Source organism: Misgurnus anguillicaudatus, chromosome 24, assembly GCF_027580225.2.
Source record: "Misgurnus anguillicaudatus chromosome 24, ASM2758022v2, whole genome shotgun sequence".
NCBI lineage: Eukaryota > Metazoa > Chordata > Actinopteri > Cypriniformes > Cobitidae > Misgurnus > Misgurnus anguillicaudatus.
The window spans coordinates 44,549,906-44,577,244 of record NC_073360.2 but is presented as its reverse complement, the minus strand read 5'-3'; the positions used below and the strand labels follow the sequence as shown (position 1 = coordinate 44,577,244).

At 39.8% G+C, this 27,339-nt stretch overlaps 1 protein-coding gene across 1 annotated transcript; it reads left to right on the top strand.

Annotated features, from left to right (window-relative positions):
- The first annotated feature begins 3,995 nt into the window (after positions 1-3,995).
- LOC141361719 (NLR family CARD domain-containing protein 3-like) lies at positions 3,996-26,581 on the top strand. Its single transcript, XM_073863414.1, has 8 exons — positions 3,996-4,349; positions 5,279-5,395; positions 6,273-6,398; positions 6,663-8,429; positions 25,995-26,007; positions 26,049-26,237; positions 26,367-26,447; positions 26,537-26,581. The coding sequence occupies exons 1-8, from the start codon at positions 4,300-4,302 to the stop codon at positions 26,579-26,581; spliced, it is 2,388 nt and encodes a 795-aa protein (XP_073719515.1). The 5' UTR covers positions 3,996-4,299.
- The last annotated feature ends 758 nt before the right edge of the window (positions 26,582-27,339 follow it).

Below are 27,339 nucleotides of genomic sequence, written 5' to 3'. Positions count from 1 at the left end.
GCATCAATGTCAGCGGTTAGGTTTTAGTGTATGAGGTTTGTGTCGGCTCAACAGGCTCAAGTCTTTGCTGACACTTTGGGCCAATCCCATTTCTCTGTCTTACCCCTTCCCCTTACCCCTACCCCTTAGTTTTGCACGTTCACGTGAGAGTAAGGGCTATCCCAATTCTCGTTTTGATCAAGGGGTAGGGCTAAGGGCAAGTGGTAGATACCCCTTAAAACCAAGAATTTCCGCGAGCTTACTTGAAACCAAGGGGTACCCAGAATACACTGCGCAACCGGCAAAGTGGCGGCCAGAGAGTCCCATAAATGTAAGTATTTTCGGCTTAATAATTAATTTAAAAATTACTAACGTCTTGTTTTGTGCTCTACACAGTCCTGTTCATATATATTTGAATTATGTTCTTAATTTAAATGTTTTAAAATTTCGCTAGTTTGCTACGCTAACGTTACGTTGCTGATTTGCACAACATTCCCGTATTTGCTGATTTGCACAACATTCCCGTATTTCTCTAACTAGCCATGAATGGACTGCATGCTTGTTTACAGTTTTAACTAAATTCCATTAACGTTAGCAGCGAATTTCGTTTGATATCAGTGCATAACACTACTTGCTTTGGAGACATCGGTACGTGCTTTACGTATACCGTCCTGTATCACACAGGGACGCCAGAAGAAACTCGGCGGCTGATTCACTTTCGCTTACACTTGCACTCGGCATCTTGGAAGTTTGTGATCAACATTTGTCGCGTCTGGTGATGTTGCAGCCAGCAAACGACGATGTATGATGACGTAACCGTAACCAAGCGGTGTCTCATTTCATAGGGGTATGTTTTCACCCCTAGCGCTTAACACTTGGTTTTGAGGGACAAGGGCTAGGGGTAAGACGAAGTGGTAGGGGAAGGGGTAAGACAGAGAAATGGGATTGGACCTTTATCTTTCTGCGGCAAACTCCACAAATGCACTGAAAACAAAACTTGTTTGTAAGCCCAAAGATATCCATGTTTCACTCTTGATCTCTCTCTAGTGTGAAGAAATAAATCAGACGAGTGTCATGGCTTTGTCTCTGTATCTTTACTGAACAACAAGCGACTCTAAATGTTTCTTTCTTTGAATGTGATTTTGTTCTCTGTGATAAGGAAGATATCAGATGACATCATGATTTAAATCATCTGATAGCAGCAGCATAACCTTTCTTTAGGACATCAGAAAGAAATCTTGTGTATTTCTCATCAAACCTTTCATTTCTTCTTCAAATCATTATACGTTTTACAACATTTGTAGTGAAACTAGTAAGTGTCTTACTAGTTTAAATTGCGCCTTGTAGTTTAAGTTCAAAAGTTCATTGATCCAAATTCAGGATCAGATGCCATTTTTGATCAACATTCAGTAAAATCCAGAATATCTGAGAATTTATAATTTATAATTTTTTCAGTTTGATGATCTCACATGAGCTTTCTCTTCAATGTGCTCTCAGCTTTAAAGGTTTCTTCATCAGCACAGCTCTTATATTACTTGACATGTTAAGTTCTTGCATACAAAACATTTCATCAATAATATTACAGCATGAAGACAAAAACAATAAATCTGCATGTAAACCTTGTGTATCCTCAGTCTTTATCGACTGCCATCCTAAAGCTTTCTCCATGCAGCAGTCGTCATAAAATTGTTTCTTTAGAAGACATTTGACTCATGAATATCTTACTTCTGGAGCACAATGCTGACGACTCTCAATCAAATCTCTAGGTTGTCCTTTGATAAACTCTTCAAGAAAATACAAGCAGTCTGTTTTATTGTCAAAAGCACAAATGCTCTTATAAATGTTATATCATTGAAATGATATTAAAGTGGATTACAATCCAGACTCAGTCTCATAAGACTGAGATCTCTATGATGAGAATGAGGTTGAGCTTGATGTAAAGATATGCAGTTCACTCTTGTATGTCGCCCTGATTACAGTCCTACTGATGATCGTAAAGATGAAATTAGAGTAATTTACAGTTTTAATACAGTGACACAACGCTTAATAAAATGATGAACTTGACATTTTAGCTTTGGTCTATCGCTGTGGTTTGCAGAACTTATTGAAAATACAAACTGATTATCTGCCAGAAGCTTTCTGAACGGCAGAGTCAAACTGCGCCATCTAGTGAACAAAAACAAACTTTACAATAAATGACTCTTACATACAGTGGATATAAGTTTAGTTCAACTTAAAGTGTTTTGTGCTCTTTCATGAAGGAGAAAACCTCACACATTAACACAGAGAGGAAACTCATTCTTGATAAATCATACTTGATTTAATATTTGAATGCATTTAATTGTTTGTTGTTGTTTTCAGGGTTTAATGATTGACTTCTGATTTCAGGTTTAATTATAAGGTTGACTTGATTGATCATAGTTTAAGTTGATATTCAGTAAAACTTCTTGCTTCTAATATGGAGGACACCATAGACCTCAACACTTAACAGACAAACCTCAATAACACTGACAGTAAACAAATCTCCCTATAACAGCACTTAAATGATACTGTAATTAATAAGAACAGGAATTTCAACCACCTGCTGTTTATTTTACAGTAAATTGTATATTGAATTTAGTATTAGGATTTGATAAGACTTTACTCCTTCAGTGGAGAAAAGAGGAGAAATTTAGATTTCAGTTTAATCATTGTTGATGTTGATGTGTTTTGTTTCATGCAGTGAAAGTAAACACACAAATGTTAAAGCAATACGAATGATTTCTCCTCGTTTGTAAGTTAAATCTGTTAAATTAGTTGTAATAATGTTTGTATAATGTAACACTGTAATGCTCGTTTACTACCAGCAGAGGGAGAAAAACATCAAGCGATTGGTCGTCTTGTTCGTGACGTCACAACCTTAAAGCGAAAGTAAAAAGTTGTTTCCGCTATTTTAAACTTGGGGTGAATTCCTAAGATACCGATCATCAAACTGATTAATATAAAGTTTTTTAAATCACATGCAGGTATTGTCGCATCATGTGTAGTTGATGTAAAAGCTGGAGGATTTTGAGGATGTGAATCCAGTCAGATTGTTACGGAGCCCTTTAGGGGACATGGTGGTGGACACCCTGCTGAAAAAAACAGCAAGGCCAGCATATGTTGTGTTTTGGTGCTGGTTTGCTAGTGAACACCAGTTAATCCAGCACCAGCATTAGCACCAGCTAAACCAACACCAAACCAGCATTACTGTAGCACCAGCTAAACCAGCACCAAACCAGCATTAGCACCAGCATCCCATGCTGGTCCATGCTGTTTTTTTCAGCAGGGTCTTCGCAAATAAATAAAGACATTTGAACTTGAATGCTCGTCTTGTAAGTAGTTCTCGATTAGAAATGAACAGGTGAACAAAAACAATTATTATCATAAAACATGAAATGACAGATAATTGATAATAGTGCTACGTCGGGACTTTCAAATGAAAAAGTCTAAAGCAAACTCTGGTGTGTGTGCGCGTGCGCGTGTGTGCATGGGTGTGTGGGTGTATGATTACTGTACCTTAGTTTATACTGATAATAAACCCACATTATACATTCATAGTAAATGTATGTCATGATTTATTTGACTTCAACAGTAACATTTACAGCATTTTAGCTAAGCAGTAAGGATATTCATCACTGATAAACGGTTATTTACAGACCTGCATTACAGACCTGCATTATTACAGTAAAAGGTTAATTTCAAGTGTATGCCATCCCCCACCCCCGACTTTATTCTACATGCTTTGTACCGTACTTTGGACTCTGCTTTTAGTCATAAACAGGTGTGGTTTTTAACCTCTCGCCATTTTACACACCAGTTTTAATGTGTCTAAATATATCCGTGAAAGTCATTTAGGTGTACTTGTTAATTTTGAGGAGAAACATTTTGACGGAGGTAAGTGTTTTACATCTCATAATTGTAACTTGACTTTGTATATATGTTTCTTATAAAAATAATTTTAATAGTTAATAGCAAAATTCAACTTTTTTTTTTTCATTTAATAAATATGATTCCAGCTATGCGTTTATAGTCCTTTTAACAGCATCATCTCTTATTGTTTTTATAGGCTGTACATGCCTAATATTTAAATCTCAGTGACTGAATGGGTTTTGTCAGAAGCAACGCAGAAACTCACAAATTTAAACTTTGATCAAAATTCATGATCAGATTCATTCAGAGTGGAGGTGATCAGATTCATTAGATTCATTCAGAGTCTGTGGAGGAGATCAGATTCATTCAGAGTCTGTGGTGTTGATCAGATTCATCAGTGGAGATCAGACTGATGTGAGTGAATGATTCATGGCTGATTCACAAACTTTCAGAGATGAAGATGATTCTCCAGGAGTCAGGTATTGAAGTCTGTATGAAAGGAACACGCCCAGATTTTGGGAATTTAGCTTATTCACCGTATCCCCAGAGTTAGAGAAGTCTATACATGTGAATGGCTCCAGCTAGCAAACTGCTCCCAATAAATGACAAAATAACAAACTTTTTACTATTTATGTGTTGTGATTTGTATAGTGACACTGTGCACAAATAACAAGGTGATATGAGACACAGCGATATTTTAACAGTATACATACTGGGAACTATATTCTCTGAAGACAAAGCACTGCTACTTGGGCAGAGTGATTTGCTCGCAGCACTCGAGAAGCCCCCTGGTGAGGAGCAGAGAGTTCGGTCAGAGTTGTGCAAATCACTCCGCCCAAGTAGCAGTGCTTCGTCTTCAGAGAATATTGTTCCCTGTATGTATACTGTTAAAAGATCGCTGTCTCTCATATCACCTTGTTATTTGTACACCGTGTGACTATACAAATCACAACATATAAATAGGAAAATGTTCGCGTTATTTTGTCACTTATTGGGAGCAGTTTGCTAGCTGGAGCCATTCACTTCCAGACTTTCTGCTAAGCTAAGCTAGCGGGGGCTGCGTCAGACAGAGTTACAGCACGCACGTAGGTGAGAAAGGTATGTATGGACTTATCTAACTCTGGTTGATACAGTGAATAAGCTAAATTCCCAAAATCTGGGCGTGTTCCTTTAACGATATTACCTAAACACATGTGAATTGGAAACATATATGTAGCCTAACTTTTATATATTTACAATTTTACATAAATATAACATTCTGCATGTTTATATGATATGATATAAACTCTGTAATTAGATCATCAAATAGCTGTAAATATATTTCTTGATGCAAATAAAAGATGCCCAAACCACATGACTGAAAACATCAGTTATCATCAAACATCTGCTTTATAATGTCTTGTTATAGATCAGACTATCAGAAGAGATCAGACTCATCTGAGATCAGCTGTGTGTCTATGAGGAGTGATCAGTCTATTAATGAACCATTAAAATTTCAGGACAGAGAAACATCACCTGGTCTGAGGTACAACAGCTGTCTCATGATCAGCAAGATATTTTTAAATGGACTTTAACGTCTCTTTCAAATTCTTTGTCATTCTGCATGTTCATATGATCAATTCATCTGTAATTAGATCATCAAATAGCTGTAAATATCTTTATTGATGCAAATTAAACTAAGCAGCCAAAGCACATATGACTGAAAACATCAGTTATCAATCACCTACTTTATAATGTCTTGTTATAGATCAGACTATCAGAAGAGATCAGACTCATCTCAGATCAGTTTTGTGTCCATGAAGAGTGATCAGTCTATGAATAAACCCCTAACATTTGAGGACAGAGAAACATCACCTGATCTGAGGTACAACAGTTCTTTGTCATTTCTGTGTAAAGTTGTTTAAAATAGGCTATGTTAAGTAAATTTTATTTATTTACATGTATAAGAACAACAAAAGAATGACAGTTTTTAAATATAGTTAAGGATGGAGTATTTGAAGTTACATGGAGTTATTCAAATTTATTTTCTTATTTGAATCTATTTCAAACTATATTATAAACACAGTCTAGGATCGAGTATGTGGAGGTATTTTGTTACTAACAGAATAATGCAATAAGTAAAACTCCAACTCCAAACTATATCCTTAAATCCTGTTCAGAAATACATGGAGTACACGGAGGAACTCAAAATTATTCCCTAATAGAATGATGGTAATCATAATAATAATAATAATAATAATAATAGCACTAATGTGAAGTAGCGATATCTATAAGATTGTAACTGGACCATAATAATGAAAACAGTATTAATGAAAAGATTAAATTAAGTTAATCTATATTATTATTATGTATAAATGTGCTATATAATAAACTTTTCTTGATTACTGCAAAATAATTTTTAGAAACCTGGAGAGATCTGACAAACATCTACAGCAGAAGAGATCAGACTCATCTGAGATCAGCTGTGTGTCCATGAAGAGTAATCAGTCAATAACATTTCAGGACAGAGAAACATCACCTGGTCAGAGGTACAACAGCTCTGTATAGATAAAGATATGATAATATACTCAAATATGTGTTCACAAACTGTTGACTAGTCTATTAATATCAGATTGTCTGAATGTCTTCTGTTTAATATCAATAATATTGTCTGGATGAGACTCAGATCAAATAAGAGAGTATAAGAATCATGCTGTTATTTAATGATAATTCAGCAGATATCACTTACATGATATTATTATTAGTTTACAACTTCTTTAATTTATATAATAGTATCATGCATCTGTTTACAGTTATCATTGGCATCAGAAAACATTCAGATCAAATCTGAGGAAGAAGTTTGAGTGTTTGTATGAGGTAACATCAAATAAGAGAAACCCAACACTACTGAATGAGATCTACACAGAGCTCTACATCACAGAGAGTGAAAGTGGAGAGATCAATAATGAACATGAGGTGAGACAGATTGAGACACAATCCAGAAGAACAACAACAGAGGAGACACCAATCAAATGTAATGACATCTTTAAACCTTTACCTGAACAAGACAAACACATCAGAAGTGTGCTGACAAAGGGAGTCGCTGGCATTGGAAAAACAGTCTCTGTACAGAAGTTCATTCTGGACTGGGCTGAAGAGAAAGAGAATCAGGACGTCCACCTCATATTTCCACTTCCTTTCAGAGAGATCAATTTGATGAAGAACAAAACACTCAGTCTTTTAGATCTTCTTCATCTTTTCTTCCCAGAGACAAAAGAAATGGAAATCTCCAGTGATGAATATAAAGTGTTGTTCATCTTTGATGGTTTGGATGAGTGTCGTCTGTCTCTGGATTTTCACAGCAGTGTGAGGTTGTGTGATGTAAGTGAATCAACCTCAGTGGACGTGATGCTGACAAACCTCATCAAGGGAAATCTGTTTCCCTCTGCTCTCATCTGGATCACCTCCAGACCAGCAGCAGCTGATCTCATCCCCTCTGAGTGTGTTGATCGAGTCACAGAGGTACGAGGCTTCACTGATCCACAGAAGGAGGAATACTTCAGGAAGAGAATCAGTGATGAGAGTCTGTCTGATCAAATCATCTCACACCTGAAGTCATCCAGGAGTCTCTACATCATGTGTCACATCCCAGTCTTCTGCTGGATTTCAGTCACTGTTCTAGAGAGAATATTGAGTGAAGAGAGAAGAGAGATCCCCAAGACTCTCACTCAAATGTACACACACTTCCTGATCATTCAGACAAACATCAAACATCAGAAGGACTATGAGAAGAAAGATGAAGACATGATCTTCAAACTGGGGAAACTGGCTTTTAAGCAGCTTGTGAAAGGCAATCTGATCTTCTATGATGAAGACCTGAGAGAGTGTGGCATTGATGTAGCAGAAGCATCAGTGTATTCAGGATTGTGTACTCAGATCTTCAGAGAGGAGTTTGGTTTGTATCAGGGGAAAGTTTACTGCTTTGTTCATCTCAGCATCCAGGAACATCTAGCAGCTCTTTATGCTCACATCTCTTTCACAAACAACAACAGATATGTGTTTAATCAAAATATCGAAATAAAATACAAATCATCAGAACAGGTTTCATTATCTGATTTACATCAGCGAGCTGTAGATGAATCTTTACAGAGTAAGAATGGACATCTGGATCTTTTCCTGCGTTTTCTTCTGGGTCTTTCACTGGAGTCCAATCAGATTCTCTTACAGGATCTACTGACACAGATGAAAAGTCCAACCTACAAGAAAGAGAAAACTGTTAAGTACATTAAAAAGAAGATGAATGAGAATCTGTCTCCAGAGAAATCCATCAATCTGATTCACTGTCTGAATGAACTGGGTGATGATTCACTGCTGCAGGAGATTCAACGTTATGTGAAATCTGCATCAGTAGGAAAGACCAAACTCTCCTCTTCACAGGTGGCTGATTCAGTTTTTGTGTTGTTGACATCTGAGCAGCATTTGGATGAACTTGATCTAGATCAATTTATTGGAGATATAAATACAGCAGATGAAGTTCTTGTGAAACTGCAGCCTGTGATTAAAGAAACCAAAAAACTACGGTAAGTAAAACTAACAACAATCACATGACTGTTTACATATTAAAGGTGGAAAGCTATGAAGCAGCGTCATTAAGCACCACAGTGTGGGCTTTGGTGTGAGAGACATGGGTTCGAATCCACCGTGACATACCATTGTGTCCCTGAGCTAGAGGTCTACACGGGTCCAAAAATTCCTACCCGAACCCGATAAGACCCGAAAATGTGCTACACTGAACCGACCCGGACACGTCTGTTGTTTTGAAAGCTGGACCCGGAACCGACCCGGACCCGTCTATTATTTAAAAGCTGGACCCGGATCCGACGCGGACCCGTCTATTATTTAAAAGCTGGACCCGAACCCGTCCGGGAAGACACAGACCCGACCGGCAAATATTCTTTAGCTAAATGTTATTAATAAGTCAATAAACAAGTAGCGAAAATTAAACTTTTTGTCTTACCCATAACGTTAGAAGTTAGTCTTCTCCCTCCTTGTACCTGACTGCGTGTGATGCACAATCCTTATTTCCAAGAAAGTTCCATCCATGTTATTCCTCGATTGAAATGTTTAATGCTTATTCCAGCTTTAAAAGTCCACTTTGTTGTGTATCGGGTCAACTTGCTTAATAATGTTTGCCCATTTGGATTATAATAACGATTGCTCGTTCAGTGTCATAGCTGCTTTCGTTAGCTTTACTTTGCTATCATCTCTGTGCTCTTTGAGCAGAGTCGCGAAAACTTTAGATATAACAGCAAGACGGTCAATTTATAATATTATTATAAATTATAGAAGTCACGTCAGTGCTAGTCTCGCGTAGCCAGCCAACAGTTTGTGGGCGTGGCGTCTGAGGCTGAGACTACGTCAGTGCAAAATGCGCGGTACGGCGGAATATGTCCCGCCTTCTAAATAAAAGAGCCAATTGTCAAAGGTAAAGTCATTGCGTCTCACTGCAGAAGCTCCTGACTGGTAGCCAGAGAAACATTACAAGAGCGCATGCGCGTTAGCTGCCTGGTTGGAGCAGCCAAATATAAACTTTTTAACGCAACTTTAGCGTCATAGAAAAAATGTATGCGACAGTTCATCTAAGTTTTTGTTGCTGGAGAAATATTTTATTTAAATGTGAGTGTGTGTTCTCCGAGTCCGATCGACCTCGGGTATTACCCACAATGTTAAACAGACCCGGACCCGAAGTAATAGATTGAGACCCGACCCGGACCCGGCTGATCATTTAAAATATAGACCCGAACCCGTACGGGTCCCGGGTCGGGTCCCGGGTCTTCGGGTCTCGGGTCTTCCGTGTAGACCTCTACCCTGAGCAAGACGCTTAACCCCTAGTTGCTCCAGAGGTGTGCGACCTCTGACATATATAGCAATTGTAAGTTGCTTTGGATAAAAGCGTCAGATAAGTAATTATGGAATTTGTAGTCTTTAACTTAACCACTGATGGCCATCAATCAAACGTGAACGAGAAATCACGTTGACGGATAAGGTAATCAAGTCTTATAAATGTTGCGTTTGATGACATCATTTTATTTCATGATGTTAGGTTATATTTAATGTTCAAATTGTTAGTCATACAGGAGTTGTTCTACCACTGAAATCATTTTAGAGACATTATTTAAAGGTCGAAAAAAATAGTGTTGCTTTAATACAATTAATTTAATTATTTTATGATTTTATTTTGAATTCTTACTTTGGGAGAATCTTTTCTAAAAAAAGTAATTTTCCTAATGTTGTAAATAAATCAGCAGTCAATCTCAAAAAGGACCCCAACGTTTACAAAAATGGTCTGCCAACACAAAAAAACTGTTTAGTTTTCTTGACGTTCTAAGAATGTTTCTTGGTTGTCTGAACGTTAGAGGAATGTTACATTCTACCATTTTCAAATGTTATGACAATGTCATGTTTTAATGTTCACTGGACACTTTTTATGTTGGCAGAACGTTTTTGGGAACTTTCAGGGAACATTCTTGGAACTTTTCTCTGTTAGCTGAGAGTCAGACAACATCTTGTCCATGATGAACACAAACACTTGAGAAAATAAGATCATGAATTCAGTGTGAGTCATGAACTCAATACAGATTTATGAAGAAATGTTCATGTGGTTTAGGACATCTAACACTAATAGTCAGCTGTGTGATGGATTTATTTGACATTTAAACACACAGTGTCCGAGTTACTGAGGGATTGAAAGAGGAACATTACATGAAGAGATGGAGGCTATAGATTTGTGGACAAACTTTGTAGTTTTGCATCATTCACATAAAGTCTCTGTTCTCTACAGGTTGAGTAAGTGTAATATCACAGATGAAGGTTGTGTTGCTCTGACTTCAGCTCTGAGATCAAACCCATCACACCTGAGAGAACTGAATCTGTCTCAAAATACTCTCACAGATTCAGGAGTGAAGCTGATCTCTGATGTACTGAAGAATCCTGACTGTAAACTGGAGATACTGAAGTAAGATTGTGATCTGATGTTCAGACAGAAATCACATATAGATTATAGTGAGACTATATAGACCCCTTCAAGGTTTGCTAACATTGAATGACTATCGTGTGCGCGCGCAGCATGGGGTCAAACTGTTCATACCATCCAGGCTTTATAATTTAATCTGATAGGGCTGAAAAATGATGACTTACCTGAAATGAAGTGAGCACTACAAACACAAGCCTCTTTGATATTTGCATTGTCCCAGTCTGCACGTTATGGCTGCAAGCAATAGATTTTGTATTTTTTTGTTTTGAGATTCTGCAGGAATCCCGAAAAAAAATAGCGGAAGACCTGGTGCGATTTTCACAGCCCACGACGCAAGTAGGCATTTTTGACGATACCGAATAATACACAACTCAACCTGCTGTAATGACATTTCTGACCCCGACATGCGCAGTGGGAACCTCCTGTGACGTGAACAGTGAAGGGGTCTATACAGACCCGGCGCCAGACACAAATTCACGGACGGGCATTTCATTTTTCAGGGGGGCACAAATGAGAGCAACGTCACTGCAATGCATAATATCATTAATTATGAATTAAGTGGACAAAAAAGCGAGGAAGAACTAACATACCTCTCCATTAACGCAATACAACGGAGAAGTCGTAATGATTGGACCTAGCTTACTGAAGCAATCTAAACGCAAATAAAACACGTCGCAGGGCTCGACATCAACGCTTGTCCGGTTAATATCAGAGACAAGTGGATTTTTTAAAAGACCAAGTGAAAGAGAATTTTACTTGCTCGACCGAACAAGTAGCCTAGTCTGATTAAAAGCGCCAATAACAATCACCAAAACAGGATAATGATTCTGCATCCTTTAATCAATGGCGACCGAAAGTGCATAATGTAAAAACGCAAAGTTAAACAAATAAGCACAGCAAGCACAAAGTGTGTTAACAAAGTGGGTTAAACGTACTGCGGTAAAATGTGGATTTTTTAATAACATGATACAGTTAAGCAGCATCACATCACGGTTGAAAGTGTGACAGATTTAATGACAGTTCACTAAACAAGTAATTAATATTAAGCCACTTACATTTTAGACGCAATGTTGACTGTTTTTGTTGTTTCAGCAGCGAAAATAGTGAAAGATAACAGCAGAACCATAACGTGTCAGTCTCACTGCAGGCAGCACTCAATTGTGTCTTAACATTAAGCGGTGGCGCGCTTAGCAAACAACCAAACATTTCCGCGCTCACTACTGACAAACCAATCAAATTCGTTTAAAATATTTTTTTTTTAAATCAGACCAAACTGTGACGGTTGGAATGAGGCAAAAGCTCAAAACACAGGTTGCACAAAGACATATGAATACACAAATGAACACAGGGACACAGGGGAACCACGTTACACAAACACATTTTTATTTTTATTCATGAGTTATATATGTACAAAACAATAACTTTTAATTAATAACAGTGGCCTATTGATAAAAACATGGAGCTGGTGAACAGGTGAAGGGAGACCGCAGGTTCGTCCAGGGCGGGCACTAGTGACTCACAGGGCGGGCCCGGCCCCCTAAAGCCCGCCAATGGCGCCAGGACTGGGTCTATAGAGATCACAACATCTGTAATGGACTTATAGACACTAGTCAACATTGAAAGTGGATCATAAAAGTTAATCTTAGGGTGTTTTCAGACCTGTATATCGATTGCTTTGTTTTGAAACTGGGGTTTACATGGCTACAATGTTGGTTCAGTTCGCATACACAAGGCAATATTTCCAAATGAACCAGACTTTGTTAATACAAGTCATGTGTGTGTAATATATACGCTGCCATATTTGTGTCTGTCTTGGCCGTGAACACAGCATATCTAATGCACTAAATGGTCACATTTATTAGTTTAATTGAGGGCTTACCAGAGACAAAATACTGATTGTACAATGTTTCTCCAGTTGTTCGCGATCGCAAAAGAGATATGTCATTATAAATAGAGTAGACAACTTCATGAATATTTTTGGCTTTAATTTACTAACGTGAATAAACAATCCCTCTCATAGCACGCTGTATCTCATTATCATTAACAGCCCTGCACCCCACAGTTAACAGTGAATCACATCTTCTGAGTACACATAAAGCCAGATGCGTTGCTAGACATAAAGCTCTACTGGGGCACAGGCCCCCCCCCATTTTTTGCTGACTTTTTTTGAAAGCCTGCTGCATGCAAGGAGTGTACAAGACTTTTATACAATGTCTTTTGCTTAACCCACTATTCTACAGTGCAACAGTTACTGCAAAAGATACATATACAAGTGTAATCTTCATCATACCTAACTGTTATGAAGTGTAAGATGGACCCCAAAATAGACAGAAGTTTCTAAACCAAAATACTTTTATTATATAAACAGAGACCCACGAGGGGGCAAAACAACATAAGCAGGATAACAAAAGAGATGATATAAACACTAAACTAGACAGGAAACTAGACTAGACTAAGACACAAAACCAGATAACACTTAACAAGAAACTAGATGAACAATAAGTTTACAAGTGACTTGACTTGACTTGATGACAAGGGAGCGGGGTAAAAGCAACAAGACACAGGGAACACGTGGTCTAGTAAAACCAATACTGAAATCACGTGATCCCACACAATACATGGTTTTGTCATGATCCTGCCACAAGACTAGATTAAACAAAGAACAAGATGGCAGAATCATGACACTAACATTATTAACATGTTCGGAAATAATGACAGCAGACAAATATTTTCTACACTATACAATGACAGCAATGATTAATAACTTATTTTTACAAGAATATTTTTACAAGAATATTTTAAGAAACCAGTCATTTTATGACTGCTATACTAAATAATCTCAGTCGGACAGGATTAGTTTTACATAGGGAGGGTGGGGTAAAGCAAGTTTTATCAGAGCTTCTCAGTGATTTTAGTCCTGTCCGAATTCTCTATGTCAGTAATTATTACGGACAATGTCAGTAAAGATAACGGCGACTTTTACCTTCTGTAAAAAGATCCAGAGAAATGACCTCAGGTAATTCTAATCCAGCTGTAAATATACACGTAAATCGTGTCATTTCCTTTTAATTTGCGGGTTTCTTTTAAATATAAAAGTGCTAAAAGAAGCATTTACTTGCGTTCTAGGCAGAAAAACAAGTCAGTGGCAAGTCAGTTCCTGAATAACACGACACAAACTTTTTTTTTTAAGTGAAATTTACTTCTCGGAGGCACGGAACTGTTTCTGAAACTGACGTTCTTCCCAAACTGAAATTAAACAGTGTTTCGCATTTTCCTTGCCTGTTTCGTGTTGTTTGAACATCTGATATCAGGAAGCAAGGTAATGTGCACGTGACGACTAGAGGTGATGCGCTGCAAAATCGACTTACCCCTCCCACTTTTGAATGTTTTACTGAGATTTCTAATCCCGTCCGAATTGACCATTAATATTACAAACATCCTGTGGTAAAATTACATTATGCCATCTACCCCTGTAAAACTAATCCCATCCGAATAGGGCTATAGTTAATGCTAACTGCATGGGCGAGGCTTCAGCACGCCTAAAAAGGGGCTCAGCACCCCTAAAACTTGGGAGTAAGAAATGTTGTTATTCTAAAATTTTGTTCGTCTTTGACAAGGTTAAATAATGTCCAAAACATACAGCGTAGTTTGTGGTTTAAAATGTATATGTTAAGGATGGTGTCATCCTCTTCTTCTACTTCTCTGTACCTGCATCGCTTAGCCCGACCGTCATCCAGTGCGAAACACACGCAGATAATCCGTTATGTAGTGTTGTGATGCAACTTTTTTTGTTAAAATCTTACAAAATGTTTACGTTATGTTTATAATGGGCGAGTACATCATTAATCAATCTTTCAAGTCGTGTTTATGTCTGATCCTGAATCACCACAGTAGACTCTAATTAGTGTTTATTTTCGGACTATTTTAGTCTGGCAGTTCGCCTGCGGAGTAGCACAGTACCTGGGTGGCTTGTCCATAGACTTAACGGAGAGAAGTAGCGCCGGCAGTTTTGTGCGTCCCAGTGTGTAGTTGCGTACGTGTGTCTCTGTTATTGTATGGTTTATCGTAAATTTGAGACTTATTTTAACAATCGGGAGTCATGTAAACATGACGTCACGTGCGTCTTTTCTGGTCAGTCGTCATGAAAACATGGCCTTTGGACCAGAGTGAAAACAAACGACAAATCACTGTATACCACCAGAACCGGTAAGTTATGTGTGAAATCACTAACTGTGGCTTATTCATTCCTAGATTTATATCTGTTATTTTTCAGTTGTGTCTGACTATCAAACTAGACAATAAATACTTTTTTTAGTTTGTCACACGTAGGTTAATATGAAGGGGAAAAAGTTTTTAACCCTTAGTGCAGGAGTCACAAGTGTTTTGTTTTATACATATAGTAAAGTTAATGGTTCAATTAAAGGACTGTTAAAAGAATTAACGTAATGTAGAATTAATGTAAATTAACAAACTATTAATAAACATACCATATGTTGTAGGCATAAAAGTAATAAATTAGGAGATTTGTCATTTTGGCAAAGGCTTGAAACAATATGTATATTCATATAAAACCACCCGCACTGCTGCTGTAGCCCACCTTTTGTGCTGAGACTTCAATATGGCATCAATGGCAAAAAAGTGCTAGCTCGCCATTAATCAGAAATAAAAAGGTTGGCAAAAAAATGAATCTCAAAATTCTTCAGATTGATGCTTTAAAATATGAAATTTAAATTCTTGCTCCTTACGGGGGGAGCATGGCCCCAGACCCCCCTAGAGGGGTAATATCCCTCTCATCTTTTTCACCCCTGACCCGTTTTCATACTTGAAAGATCTCCAAAAAAAAAAAAAAAATCTGGATTTTGGAGTTAGTTGAACCAATGTTAAAATGTTAGTTATTTTACAATAGACATATTATTGGTTTTTGTGTGAAAAAAGGGTGGGTGGTGGCAGCAGAGCTTATTGGGTGCTCAGCACCCCTAAAGCTCTAACCCTAGAATCGCCCCTGGCTAACTGTTATGTAAGTTTCATTTGAATGTGCAAAACTAAGGGGTAGGGGTAAGGGGTAAGACAAAGAAATGGGATTGGGCCTTAGTGTCGTAGAGTTAAATATTAAAGCAACACTACTGTTGCTGCAACCTGAGCAGCCTCCTAGCTGCTACAAGCACACTCTGAAAGTGGCGGTGGAGGGTAGAGCACACAGCCCCGCCCCACCCCCTGCCAGCAGAACAGTGTCTGATACCAGGCACTGTTGCACTTTTCAACCACATGAGGGAGCTGTAAGTCATTTTTACATGGAAACTACATAATGTTGCTTTATTAAACTAAATATTAATTTCATATCTGAAAATACAGAACAGTATAACACATACATCTGTTGATTTTCTCAGAAACAATGCAATACTATAGACTTGACAAGAGGTTTTCCTGAGATTTTTCCTCTAATGTTTGAGACCTGACAGGGTGTGGATGTAGTTTTTCTTAGCTCCCTTAAACTCATCATCTCTCCTTTCTTCTTCCCTTTCCCTGCTCTGCACAAAACATTTCTGATGTACATCTACAGAAGCCAATAATGGTCGAGTTAAAATAAGATTAGCATTATTATTTAGAAACTTACTTGTTTTCATAAGCTAACTCACTCGCGTGGCGTCACCTTTTGAATGCGGTTGTGCGTGGATGAACGCAAAGACACGCGTGGACATGGATACGTGTGTGCACGCGACAATGCGACTGCTTCGTCGCTTTTACAAGCGTAAATTGGGTAACTATAATGCATATAGATCTATTGTCTTTGTAAAGGATTGCACTAGTTAACTGCTAAAATTTAAACTTTAGATTTACACCGGGGATCAAAACATTTACACTGGGGCACGTGCCCCATTGAAAGGGGTCTAGCGACACCCCTGAATAAAACCATTATCTCTACTATATATCTAAAGTTTAATGGTAAGATATAATGCATTATTTTCATTAGGATACACACATGAAAAGTCCTCATGAAACCTGCTGTCTTATATGCAAGCAATATCAAAATGTATTACAATGGCTCCATACAGTTGCCCCCGACCCATAGACATCATATAGGTAGATGCCCTATCGACCGCTATTGCCTACTGGCGCAGACACGCGATCGAGCCAAGGGGCCGCCATCTTAGATCGGTCACCCGCTCCACTCACTGTAATCTGTATGATCAGCGCATTTAATTAATCATATCTCAGTGAATACCGAACTGATTTTCAATCAGGGTTTTTTGCTGCAAAGGTCATTCATGGAGCTTTAATACAGGACACATGGTTCGGCGTATTTTAATTTTATAAATAAAATTATAAAAATGTAAATGTTTCACACAATAAATAATGTAAACATGAGGCCAGAGGTGTAAAAAGTACTCAAAAATGTTACTCAAGTGAAAGTACAAGTACTGAGTGTAAATTTTACTCAATTAAAAGTAAAAGTATCTGGCCAGAATCATACTTGAGTAAAAGTAAAAAGTACCACATTAAAATTGTACTTGAGTATTAAAAAAGTAAAAGTAACAGGAAACATTTAAACTAGAGATTCTTGTTTAAGCTTTTAATCTCTAAAAACATGAAGTGAATGCACAACATACAGGGTTTTATCCTGCTTTACAACTGTTTGTATTTAATTGTATTTCATTATCAACAACCTAATTTCAGTATGCAAAATGCTACTCAAAGTTGTGAAACCTCGAATTTAACTAAAGCAGAAGCTGATTTTCAAAATTGAGTATCAAGCATCTCACAGACAGCCAGTGCAGAAAGAGTTGTATTAGTTCTTGTTCACACTGTCAGTCCAAATCTGATTTTGGTGCATATTCGATTGGAACCCAATCACATTTAGAACGTGTGAACGGCTAAAAACCACATGAAATCTGTTTTTTCTTTTCTGTTTCAAGCTATATCCAGAGGTGGTTTGAAATACTTTTCAAAACACATTTCCAGAAATACATTTAAGTCTGACCGCTCTGATCGTATTTTTGTAGCTTTTCAGTTACGTCATGCTGTTGCGTCACGTAAAATGTAAACACGATTGTTGTGCCAGTGTGACGTCATTGCCATAGAAACAGTGCAGATAATTCAGAAAATGGCAAAACCCTACAGGACGCACAGATCGGATCTAAACAGTTGTGATACACAATGTGGACAGTGAGTCTGTCCAGTCAGACATGCAACAAAATCAGATTTGAACTGACAGTGTGAACAAGGTCTTAGTCTTGATAGAGAGGCTGCAAATAGCAGTGAACGTGAGCAGAGACTTCCTGGTGTCTGAAACTCAGGCCAGATATCCATCCAACTCTTTGCTGGCTTAGGGCTCAGTCACACCAAAAGCGTTTATGGCAGTTGCAGGTGCCTTTTTTGAATGATATTCTATGGGCAGGGCGCGTTTGCGCGCTGTTTATGCGCGCCGAGCGCCTTGCGGTTTTCTGCCGCCTGCCGCGCACGCGTTTTTGAAGGAGCGCTGAGAGCGGAGAAAGCGCCTGACGTCATTCGCATCTTCCATTGTCCAATCGAATGAGGGGAGAGGCGGGCCTTACGTTGTGGTGAGGGAAGTTACAGTTGCTTTGAAGAACCGGACTCCACTCGCTCACTCTCTCCTGCGTGTTTGTGCACCTATCACCCTCAAACAAGGTCAGAGCAATCGTCCTCTTTTTAAAGTTTCTGCTAATATGACAGTTAACAGCAAAAGAGCGCTCACGCTTCAATATTTGATTGACAAGACAGCTGACTCGGTGGTTGCTTAGCAATATGAAAAGCCGCCCCGCACTGCTCTTTTTTTAAAAAAGGCAGTGCGTCGCGCCTTGCGTTTGCAAGCGTTTAAAGCGCTTTTGGTGTGACTGCGCCCTTAATGTGTTGTCGGTTTCAAAGAAGCAAAAAAATCTTCATCTGACGAGCCCACTCGCGAGTCTCTAGCCCTTTCTCGGGCCGAGATATGGTCAACCCTTCCCGGATTTCTCCTTGGCCTTAGCTCAGGCACCTTAAGTCCAGGGCGTTCGCCCTTCGGGTCCCTTATCGTACCTAAGAGGGCCTTTCCAACAAGCCACCAACGAGTCTCCAGCCATTTCCCCGGCCGAGACACGGCGGTCCCTTCCCCGATTTTTTCCACGGCCGCAGCCTGGGCCCATTAGGTCCCCTCTGGTATAAGCGACCCAAAGGCATCCAAGCTACGGTCGTGGGAAAATCAGGGGAATGACCGCCGCATCTCAGCCGGGGGATAGGGCCAGAGAGTCAGGGGTTGGCTCGTTGGAAAGGCCCTCTCAGGTAGAACAAGGGTCGCGAAGGGCGAATGCCTAGGACTTAAAGCGACCGAGCCACGGACATTTGAAATTCAGGAGACCGTCGGCCAAAGAAAGGGTTAGAGAGTCGGGGGTTGGCTCGTTGAAAAGGCCCTCTCGAGTAGGATAAGGGACCCGAAGGGCGAACACCCCGGACTAAAGGTGCCTGAGCTACGTATGAATTTCAGGGAGTGGCACTCTGTATCTCGGCCAAGGAAAATAAATAAAATTTAAATTAAACTGGCCGTCAGCACAATTCAACTGGTTTGGTAAGAGTTAGGGAAAATAGAATAAAGTGATCTCTAAAAAATAAGTACTTTTTGACTGTAAATAAAATTCTAAGGAGTAAAAAGTACTTTTTAAAAAAAAAATGTAATTAAGTAAAAGGAAAAGTACTGATTTTAAATTGTACTCAAGTAAAGTAAAAATCCCCAAAAATAATACTTAAGTACAGTAATCAAGTAAAATTACTCAAGTACTTTACACCTCTGCATGAGGCAATATGTCTCAAGTAGTTGTGATCCAAATTTCAGGTTAAAATCACAAAAAATGAGGTTTGTGTCACATTCTACATTCTGAGAGCTTTCCGGTGATATATAACTCGTCATGATTTTTTAGGTTTAGAGTAGGGGTTTAATGTTATAAATATGCATAAACAAATTTGGCCTAACTTTGGGCCAGTAGCCTTTTAGAAACTGACTCTCACTATGTCATAATTTTCCGCAAATGGTAATGAAATATGAAAATTATTCTCTTTGAGCTTTCCAACAATATATGGTTTGTTAAGATTTAGGTTTAGAATAGGGTATTAGTGTTACAAACACAGCGCCACTTAATATTCATAGTAGAATGAATATTCACTTAACAGTAATATAATATTCTGATATAAGATATAAACTGAGCAGACGTCCAAAATCAAAATCTAAATATGTGATGTAGGATATAAGATATTTTATAAATAGAAACAGATAGTTGCAGTTAAACAAGATATTTTAAAGAAACAATTTAAAATGATTTGTAACCCTCTCTCTCTCTCTCTCTCTCTCTCTCTCTCTCTCTCTCTCTCACCCACGCACACACACACACACACACACACACACATCCCATCCCTGAAAGAGGACTGTGTTTTGCAGAGCTTCTTTCCCATATGGTGGAGCCTTATCTTTTAAAACACAGACACAGACAATGACAACAAGTCAGACTGATGGTTGTCGATTCCAAACTGGGTCTCCTCAATGTGATCCCTACGAAGAAAAACATCCTCTGTTCCAGATCCTCCCGCACAACATGCATGACTGTTGAAATTTTAGCTTGTTAAAGCTCGGCTGATCACGGAGCTCACAGCACCTTATAATAATAATAATAATAATAATAATAATAATAATAATAATAATAATAATAATAATAATAATAATAATAATAATAATAATAATACACATTTATATAGCGCCTTACACAATACTCACAACAGAGAAACTCGTGTAATTATTACTTTACTTTACCCCACCTCTCCCTGCAGGGTGAACACTGGCTGGTGTAAGAAACATAGCCTGGCGAACGTTAGCTGGCTCCGATTTCAGTACAGTAATATCAATAATCATGGCTCTTTCTTAATTGTCTGGTAATATTCTATTCACAAAATACAACCAATAGTACGGTAATGTTAAAACTTACTCGTGAAAAGTAATCCCCCGGCCTCTATTTGCGATGGTCCGCCGATTAGAACAGGATAATGCTCCACAATGCTCTGGGATCTTATCTGCTGTAAGGCAACAAAACTAAGAGTACGACCGGTTTAAGATGGTGGCCGTATTTCTCAGTCCCCAGCGGCCAATAGGGCATCTAGTCTTCTATTCGATATCTATGCCCCCGACCCACCTCACAAATGATCATGCAAAAATCTACTTAAAGGTGCAGTGTGTAATTTTTAGAAGGATCTGTTGACAGAAATGTGAAATAATATTCAAAATATATTATCAGGGGTGTATAAAGACCTTTTATAATGAACCGTTATGTTTTTATTACCTTAGAATAAGACGTTTTTATCTACCTACCGAGGGTCCCCTTACATGGAAGTCGCCATTTTGTGCCACCATGTTTCTACAGAAGCCCTTAACCGTAGCTTCTCTATGCGTTTCAAAAGCGAGGGGTGAGCAGTGAACTGAGCCATTGGTTGCAATTCGCAACCTCACCACTAGATGTTGCTAAAATTTACACACTGCACCTTTAACCCTCTGGGGTCTAAGGGGTTTTTAGGGCCCTGGAGAAGTTTTGACAGGCACTGACATTTGTGCTTTTTTTCAGTTGCTTAAAAAATAATAAAGGTAAGTCTCATAACACTGTGTTCAGCACAAACTGGGCTACAATATTATATGAGCTACATGTTTGTACATGTTTGTATTTTTGAGAGAAAAATGTTTATGCGTGGTTTTTGAAAAAGCTAAATTTTTAAGTGACTGATATAAGTCAAAAAAACTCATACTAAACATGTTTTCACAAGACTTTTCAATACAGGATCTAGTAGTCTAGAGATTTTTCTTTAAAATGATGTGAAAATCATTCTGCTTACTCATTTACATAAGACAATAATATTGATTTACAATTTCAAAATCACTTTTTGGTTAGGAAGGCAATATGCAAGGAGGCTGGAAGCTCTTGAATAATCTGTGATTGACAGCTGAAGAACAAAACACTTGCATAATGAGCTGCTGCCTTTAGGCAGTAAGACGACGCCTTGTTACGTGTTTGTTTGTGAAAGCAACACAAAAGAAATGCCTTCCCATGCGTGATCCTGCGTTAAATAAACTTACCGTGTAGAGATATACGCGAACAAACAGGGTTTTAGATGTGTTTAGATCCGTCTTAATACAAAAGTGCGTCAAATATGAGGCATTGTGTGTTTGTGTGTGCGTTTGGCCGTCAACCGCGTCTGACGGAAGCACAAAGAAAACATACAGTAAGCGCCTGGAGATAACTTGTATTTACAGGCGAGAGAGCATACTTTATATTTTTACCACAAAGCGCGTCAAATATGAGGCATCTTGTGTTTTTGTGTGCGTTTGGACCTCGATCCCGTCACTCTGACGAATCACACACTCGCGTCTTTTAGGAGATAACTTTATGCGCGAGTAAACAAGTAGATGTGATGTTTGCAATGGCACCTTTTATAAGAATACCACAAAGCGCGTCAAATATCGTGTTTGTGTGTGCTTTTGGACATCGCGTCACTGACGAAGCACACGCACTCGCGTCTGTTTGGAGATAACTTGGCGCGAGTAAACAAGTAGATGTGATGTTTACAATCGCATATTTTATAATGATACCACAAAGCGCGTCAAATATGAGGTAAGTTATTTGTGTGTGCGTTTGGACGTCGATCGCGTCTGTTTGATGAAGCACACACACTCGCGTCTGGAGATAACTTAAGTTACAGTCTGAGTAAACAAGTAGATGTCATGTCACCAACACTTGGATTAAAACTCAACACAGCACTGCCACTGACTGAATGGCTACAGAGACGGAGTCTCCATTGACTGGGGTTGACTAATGAATATGGATGATCTCTGCTCTTCTCTTCAATGGAGCGGGGCGTGGCTCATTATAGATAATGCAGGAACACGAGAAAGACGGTACATCTCCCTCTTCTAACACAGTTAACAACGAATTACAATATTTGATTTCGATTTCACTTACATCTTCCAAAAGCAGACATTCCAAGCATTATGTAGATATGTATCTTTTGTTGATATGACAAGTATTCCCTAAGTTACAGTTAATTTTTCTGACGTGTTTCTGAAAGGACTTCACTGAGGGAGAGAGAACAAAACACGCATCATGTTTATTTTCTTAATTTTGCGAAAAGCACAATATTCTGTTTTTATTGGGAGTGGACAGAAAAAAACTAGACACTTTAACGTTTTAAATGATGTATAAATCATATCTGTATGACCAAAATCAGCAGAGTTATCTAACTCTCTTTGCGGAGTGATTGAAAAATAAAGACTTTGCGGCGCCCGCGCCACCGTCGACCCCAGAGTTTTAATAATTTATACGCGTTTGTGAGAACAATTATTACATTTCACAAGGAAACTATCAATATAAACATGTCACTTTTGTCAAATTGAACACAAAGAACAACTCTTTAATCTGTCATATAACAACATCTGTAGTTAATGTGAAACTTCTCAGTGGTGTAATGCTACATTGCTTGTCCTGAACAAAACAAACAAAACAATTGCAGTGATATTATGCACAAATTCTCAAACAATTTACAATTGCACTTTTCTGGATTTTGACCAAGCAAACTGGCATATGATGTCTTCGAAATCTATGTCCCTAACCAGTTTAGATTCAATGGCAAGCAGGGAAAGTGCAGAAAGACGTTTCTGTGTCATTGTTGCCCTAAGTTCATTTTTCACTCACTTTAGAAAAAGGCCTCTCCTTCACAGTTAGATACTGGCAAAGTTAAATATAGTCTAAGTGCAATAAAAACATTAGGAAATGAGTCTGAGTAACACCGAAAGCACGAGCAGATTCATCTACCTCAGCAAACTGCTCTCGTAGTGCCAACATAAAAGTGCAATGACTGCAATAGTAAAAGTCGTGACGTCATTACTTGGCATGGCGGCCATGTTGATTGCCTCCTTTACGGCTACTCGGACTACTGTGCTCTGTTTATAGACATACTCCATCTCAGTCGTGTGTCTTATTTGATTAATTTGGCGTTATTATTTCAACCATGGTAAACCGTTGCTGTAATAATAAAGTAACACTTTACATAAAAAATGACAGATAAGGACAACACTTTATTTTGTTTTATTCTATGCAGGAAACCAAACATTAACCTCAACCCCTCATTAATGTGTATACATGACATATAAATGACCTTCATATGACAGTGAAGTATAGCATCTGAATATTAAATTATATAGCTTAAGTCAACATTGAACATTGAAAATAAGGGAAATTTCCCGGTTTATTCTCCCAAAATATGGGAAAATTTCAACATTAATCTTTCTGTTGCTATTCCTCTGCTGACAGCAAAAATTCGTACTACAAAACTGCTGAATTAAACAAGCGAGTTGTGAAGCTAGGTCGTACATGACTTTGCTAACAGGTTGGCGTGAAATCGTGCTCTAACAACAACCACGCTGTTATCTTAAAAAGGCTCTTTATTCACTCTTTTTTCATATGGATCCAAACCGTTAATGGTTACGATTTTGTCCACATACCGGTCCCTGGCTTCCTATTTAACGTATCCCAGAAAATTCTACATGCTTTTCAGGATTTTAAAAACGTTTTTCTTTCTTTTCATTCTCCCAACTCTGCTGCTTCTCCTCGTTAAAGGGTTTTGCATTTTCAGGTGTGCTTGAAGTCCGTTATATTTACCGGACATATTACTCACATTATCTTAGCTTTGTCCACAACAATTTGAAAAGTCCAACCCCAAGCCTCGCACCATTTTTAGTAGACACTCAGCAAGGCTTGTCTCACGAGTGACAGAACGGGCGGAACTAAAAACAGTGAGAGAAGGTTCCGCCCGGTCCGACTTCCGCAAACACCGCCACTTCCGGGTAACCCCCGGGCAACGCAAATCAGGGCAAATACGCACCAGGTGTGTATGATGATACGGCGGATGGTCATTGGACAATTCGCATGAGCTGGGAGGATAAAAGGAGCATTAGAAACACAGGAAGTTGTTCATGTTTCAAAAGCGGCGTTGTGGACTAGGCGGCAAAATAGAGGCGTGAGGACAAGGAAAACAGGCTAAGCACTGCGAAAGGATACGCTGGATTAATTGAAGATTGGTGTTTCACCAGTAGCACCGGGTGAAAGGTACGGACAGAATATTACAATAATAACTATATTGATCTACAAGGAGAAAGGAAATTACTTATTACCTACCTGACTGTGGTGTGCCATCTTGTCTTGGAGGAAAGCTTTGCCATCTACCCCTGAACCAGGCACTTCTCATACCCCGGGACGGGGCGGAGAGTAGACCTAGTGACCAGCCGCACAGATGAAGCCTGTGGTTTCTCTCCCCCGGTGCTCTATCGACGAAGGACGCCGGCCAGGCTCAGCTCACTAGGACAGTAAGACGGAAACAGTAGTCAGCTATCCAGCCCCTACCTCGTTCATGTGATGTACAGTCTCCTTCTACCCTAACATTATTCAGGGGAGAAGCCTTCTAGTGTGGTCGAGGGAACCGGCCTAGGAGTCGTACTTACCCAAACCGCCTGTGAGTTCAAAGTAACATGCCCAGCGAAACCAGAGCCTTGTAGACCCAACCTAAGAGTTATACTTACCCAAACCGCCTGAGAGTCCAAAGTAACACGCCCAGCGAAACTAGAGCCTTGTAGACCCAACCCCAAAGTTATACTTACCCAAAACACCTGAGAGTCTAAAGTAACACACCCAGCGAAACCAGAGCCTTGTAGACCCAACCTAAGAGTTATACTTACCTAGAACGTCTGAAGAGTCCAAAGTAACACGTCCAGCGAACCAAGGGCCTTGTAGACCCAACGTAAGAGTTATACTTACCCAAAACGCCTGAGAGTCCAAAGTAACACGCCCAGCAAACCAAGAGCTTTGTAGATCTAACCTAAGAGTTATACTTACCCAAAACGCCTGAGAGTCCAAAGTAACACGCCTAGCGAACCAAGAGCCTTGTAGACCCAACCTAAGAGTGATACTTACCCAAGATGTCTGAGAGTCCAAAGTAACACGCCCAGCGTCCTTCACTCTCAGCTGGACCTTGCACGGACCTGGCATGCCTGAAACGAAAAAAAAAGCATATTAACTATCTAACCCTGTGATTGTAGGAACCGTTGGCGAGTACGTTTATTTACGCCTGTCCCCGTTGTATGTTGTTTAAGGCACGGAGAGAGCAGAGAGCGCCACTGGTCCCGATTAAGGCTCGAGCGCCTTTACACATCCTGGCCATGGACTTTCTGACCCTGGGGAGGCTGGCTGACCAGTACCAGAATATCTTGGTGGTCACAGACTTGTTCACCAAGTACGCTTGGGCATTCCCCACCCTGGACCAGACCGCCAATACCACCGTGGTGGCCTTGTAGAGGCGTCCGGAGTTTGTCCATTCCGACCAGGGGCCCAATTTTGAGTCCAGGGTAGTGAAGGAGCAGTGTAGATTGTACGGATGTGCTAAAACCCATACAACCTCTTTCCACCCCCAGGGCAACGGAGGATGTGAGCGATTTAACCAGACCCTGTTGAGCCTGCTGGGGATGTTAGACCAGGAACGCCAGGGAAACTGGGTGAGTGCTCTACCTACTCTAACACAAGCATATAACAATAGCGTGCACAGCACCACAGGGCATGTCCCGACATTCCTTATGTTTGTCAGGCACGTGAGGCTGCCTGTGGATCTAGTGATGGGAGCACCAGCTAGAGAAGCGAACATGGAGTTGTCAGAGTGGGTGGATCAGCACCACCGTTGTCGGAGCAAGCGTATGAACAGGTGTCGAGGCATAAAAGCAAGGCCTCGGATAATAGCAAGCGACTGTATGACCGAATGGCCCGGGTGGCCCCCCTGCTCCCTGGTGAACGGTTCCTGGTACGGGATAACCGAAGAGGAGGCAAGGGGAAGCTGAGCGACCGGTGGGAAGCTGTCCCTTATGTGGTGGTGAAGCAACAACAGCCAAATCAGCCCATGTATACCATCCGGCCCAAAGAGAAGGTGGGGCCAGAACGTACAGTCCACCGTAATATGATCCGGCCCTGCCCGAATTACCCTCAGCCCAGAGAGGAAGCCCCGAGACAGCCAGTGCCTGCAGTGCCATGGGTGAGTGGATGGGCAGTAGTCCCGAGAGGACGAGTGGAAGCACCAGTCCAGATTGATCCCGCCTCCCCGCCACGTCGGTCCCAGCGAGAGACCCGCGGACGTCCCCCTGAGAGGTATGGAGAGTGGACAGGAACAGGAGGTTCTAGGGACTGGAACGGGTTGGCGGGAGAGGATGTCACGAGTGACAGAACGGGCGGAACTCAAAACACAGAGAGAAAGTTCCGCCCGGATCGACTTTCGCAAACACCGGCACTTCCGGGTAACCCCGGGGAACGCAAATCAGGGCAAATACATACCAGGTGTGTGCGATGACACGGCGGGCGGTCATTGGACGACTCGCATGAGCTGGGAGGATAAAAGGGGCA

What these genes read in the sequence shown, in the direction of transcription:
- LOC141361719 (XM_073863414.1), top strand. Translation starts at nt 4,300, where the DNA reads ATGGCTGATTCACAAACTTTCAGAGATGAAGATGATTCTCCAGGAGTC. An exon ending in GATGATTCTCCAGGAGTCAG is followed by an intron (nt 4,350 to 5,278) that starts GTATTGAAGTCT and finishes GTCTTGTTATAG; the next exon opens with ATCAGACTATCAGAAGAGAT. An exon ending in GAAACATCACCTGGTCTGAG is followed by an intron (nt 5,396 to 6,272) that starts GTACAACAGCTG and finishes AATAATTTTTAG; the next exon opens with AAACCTGGAGAGATCTGACA.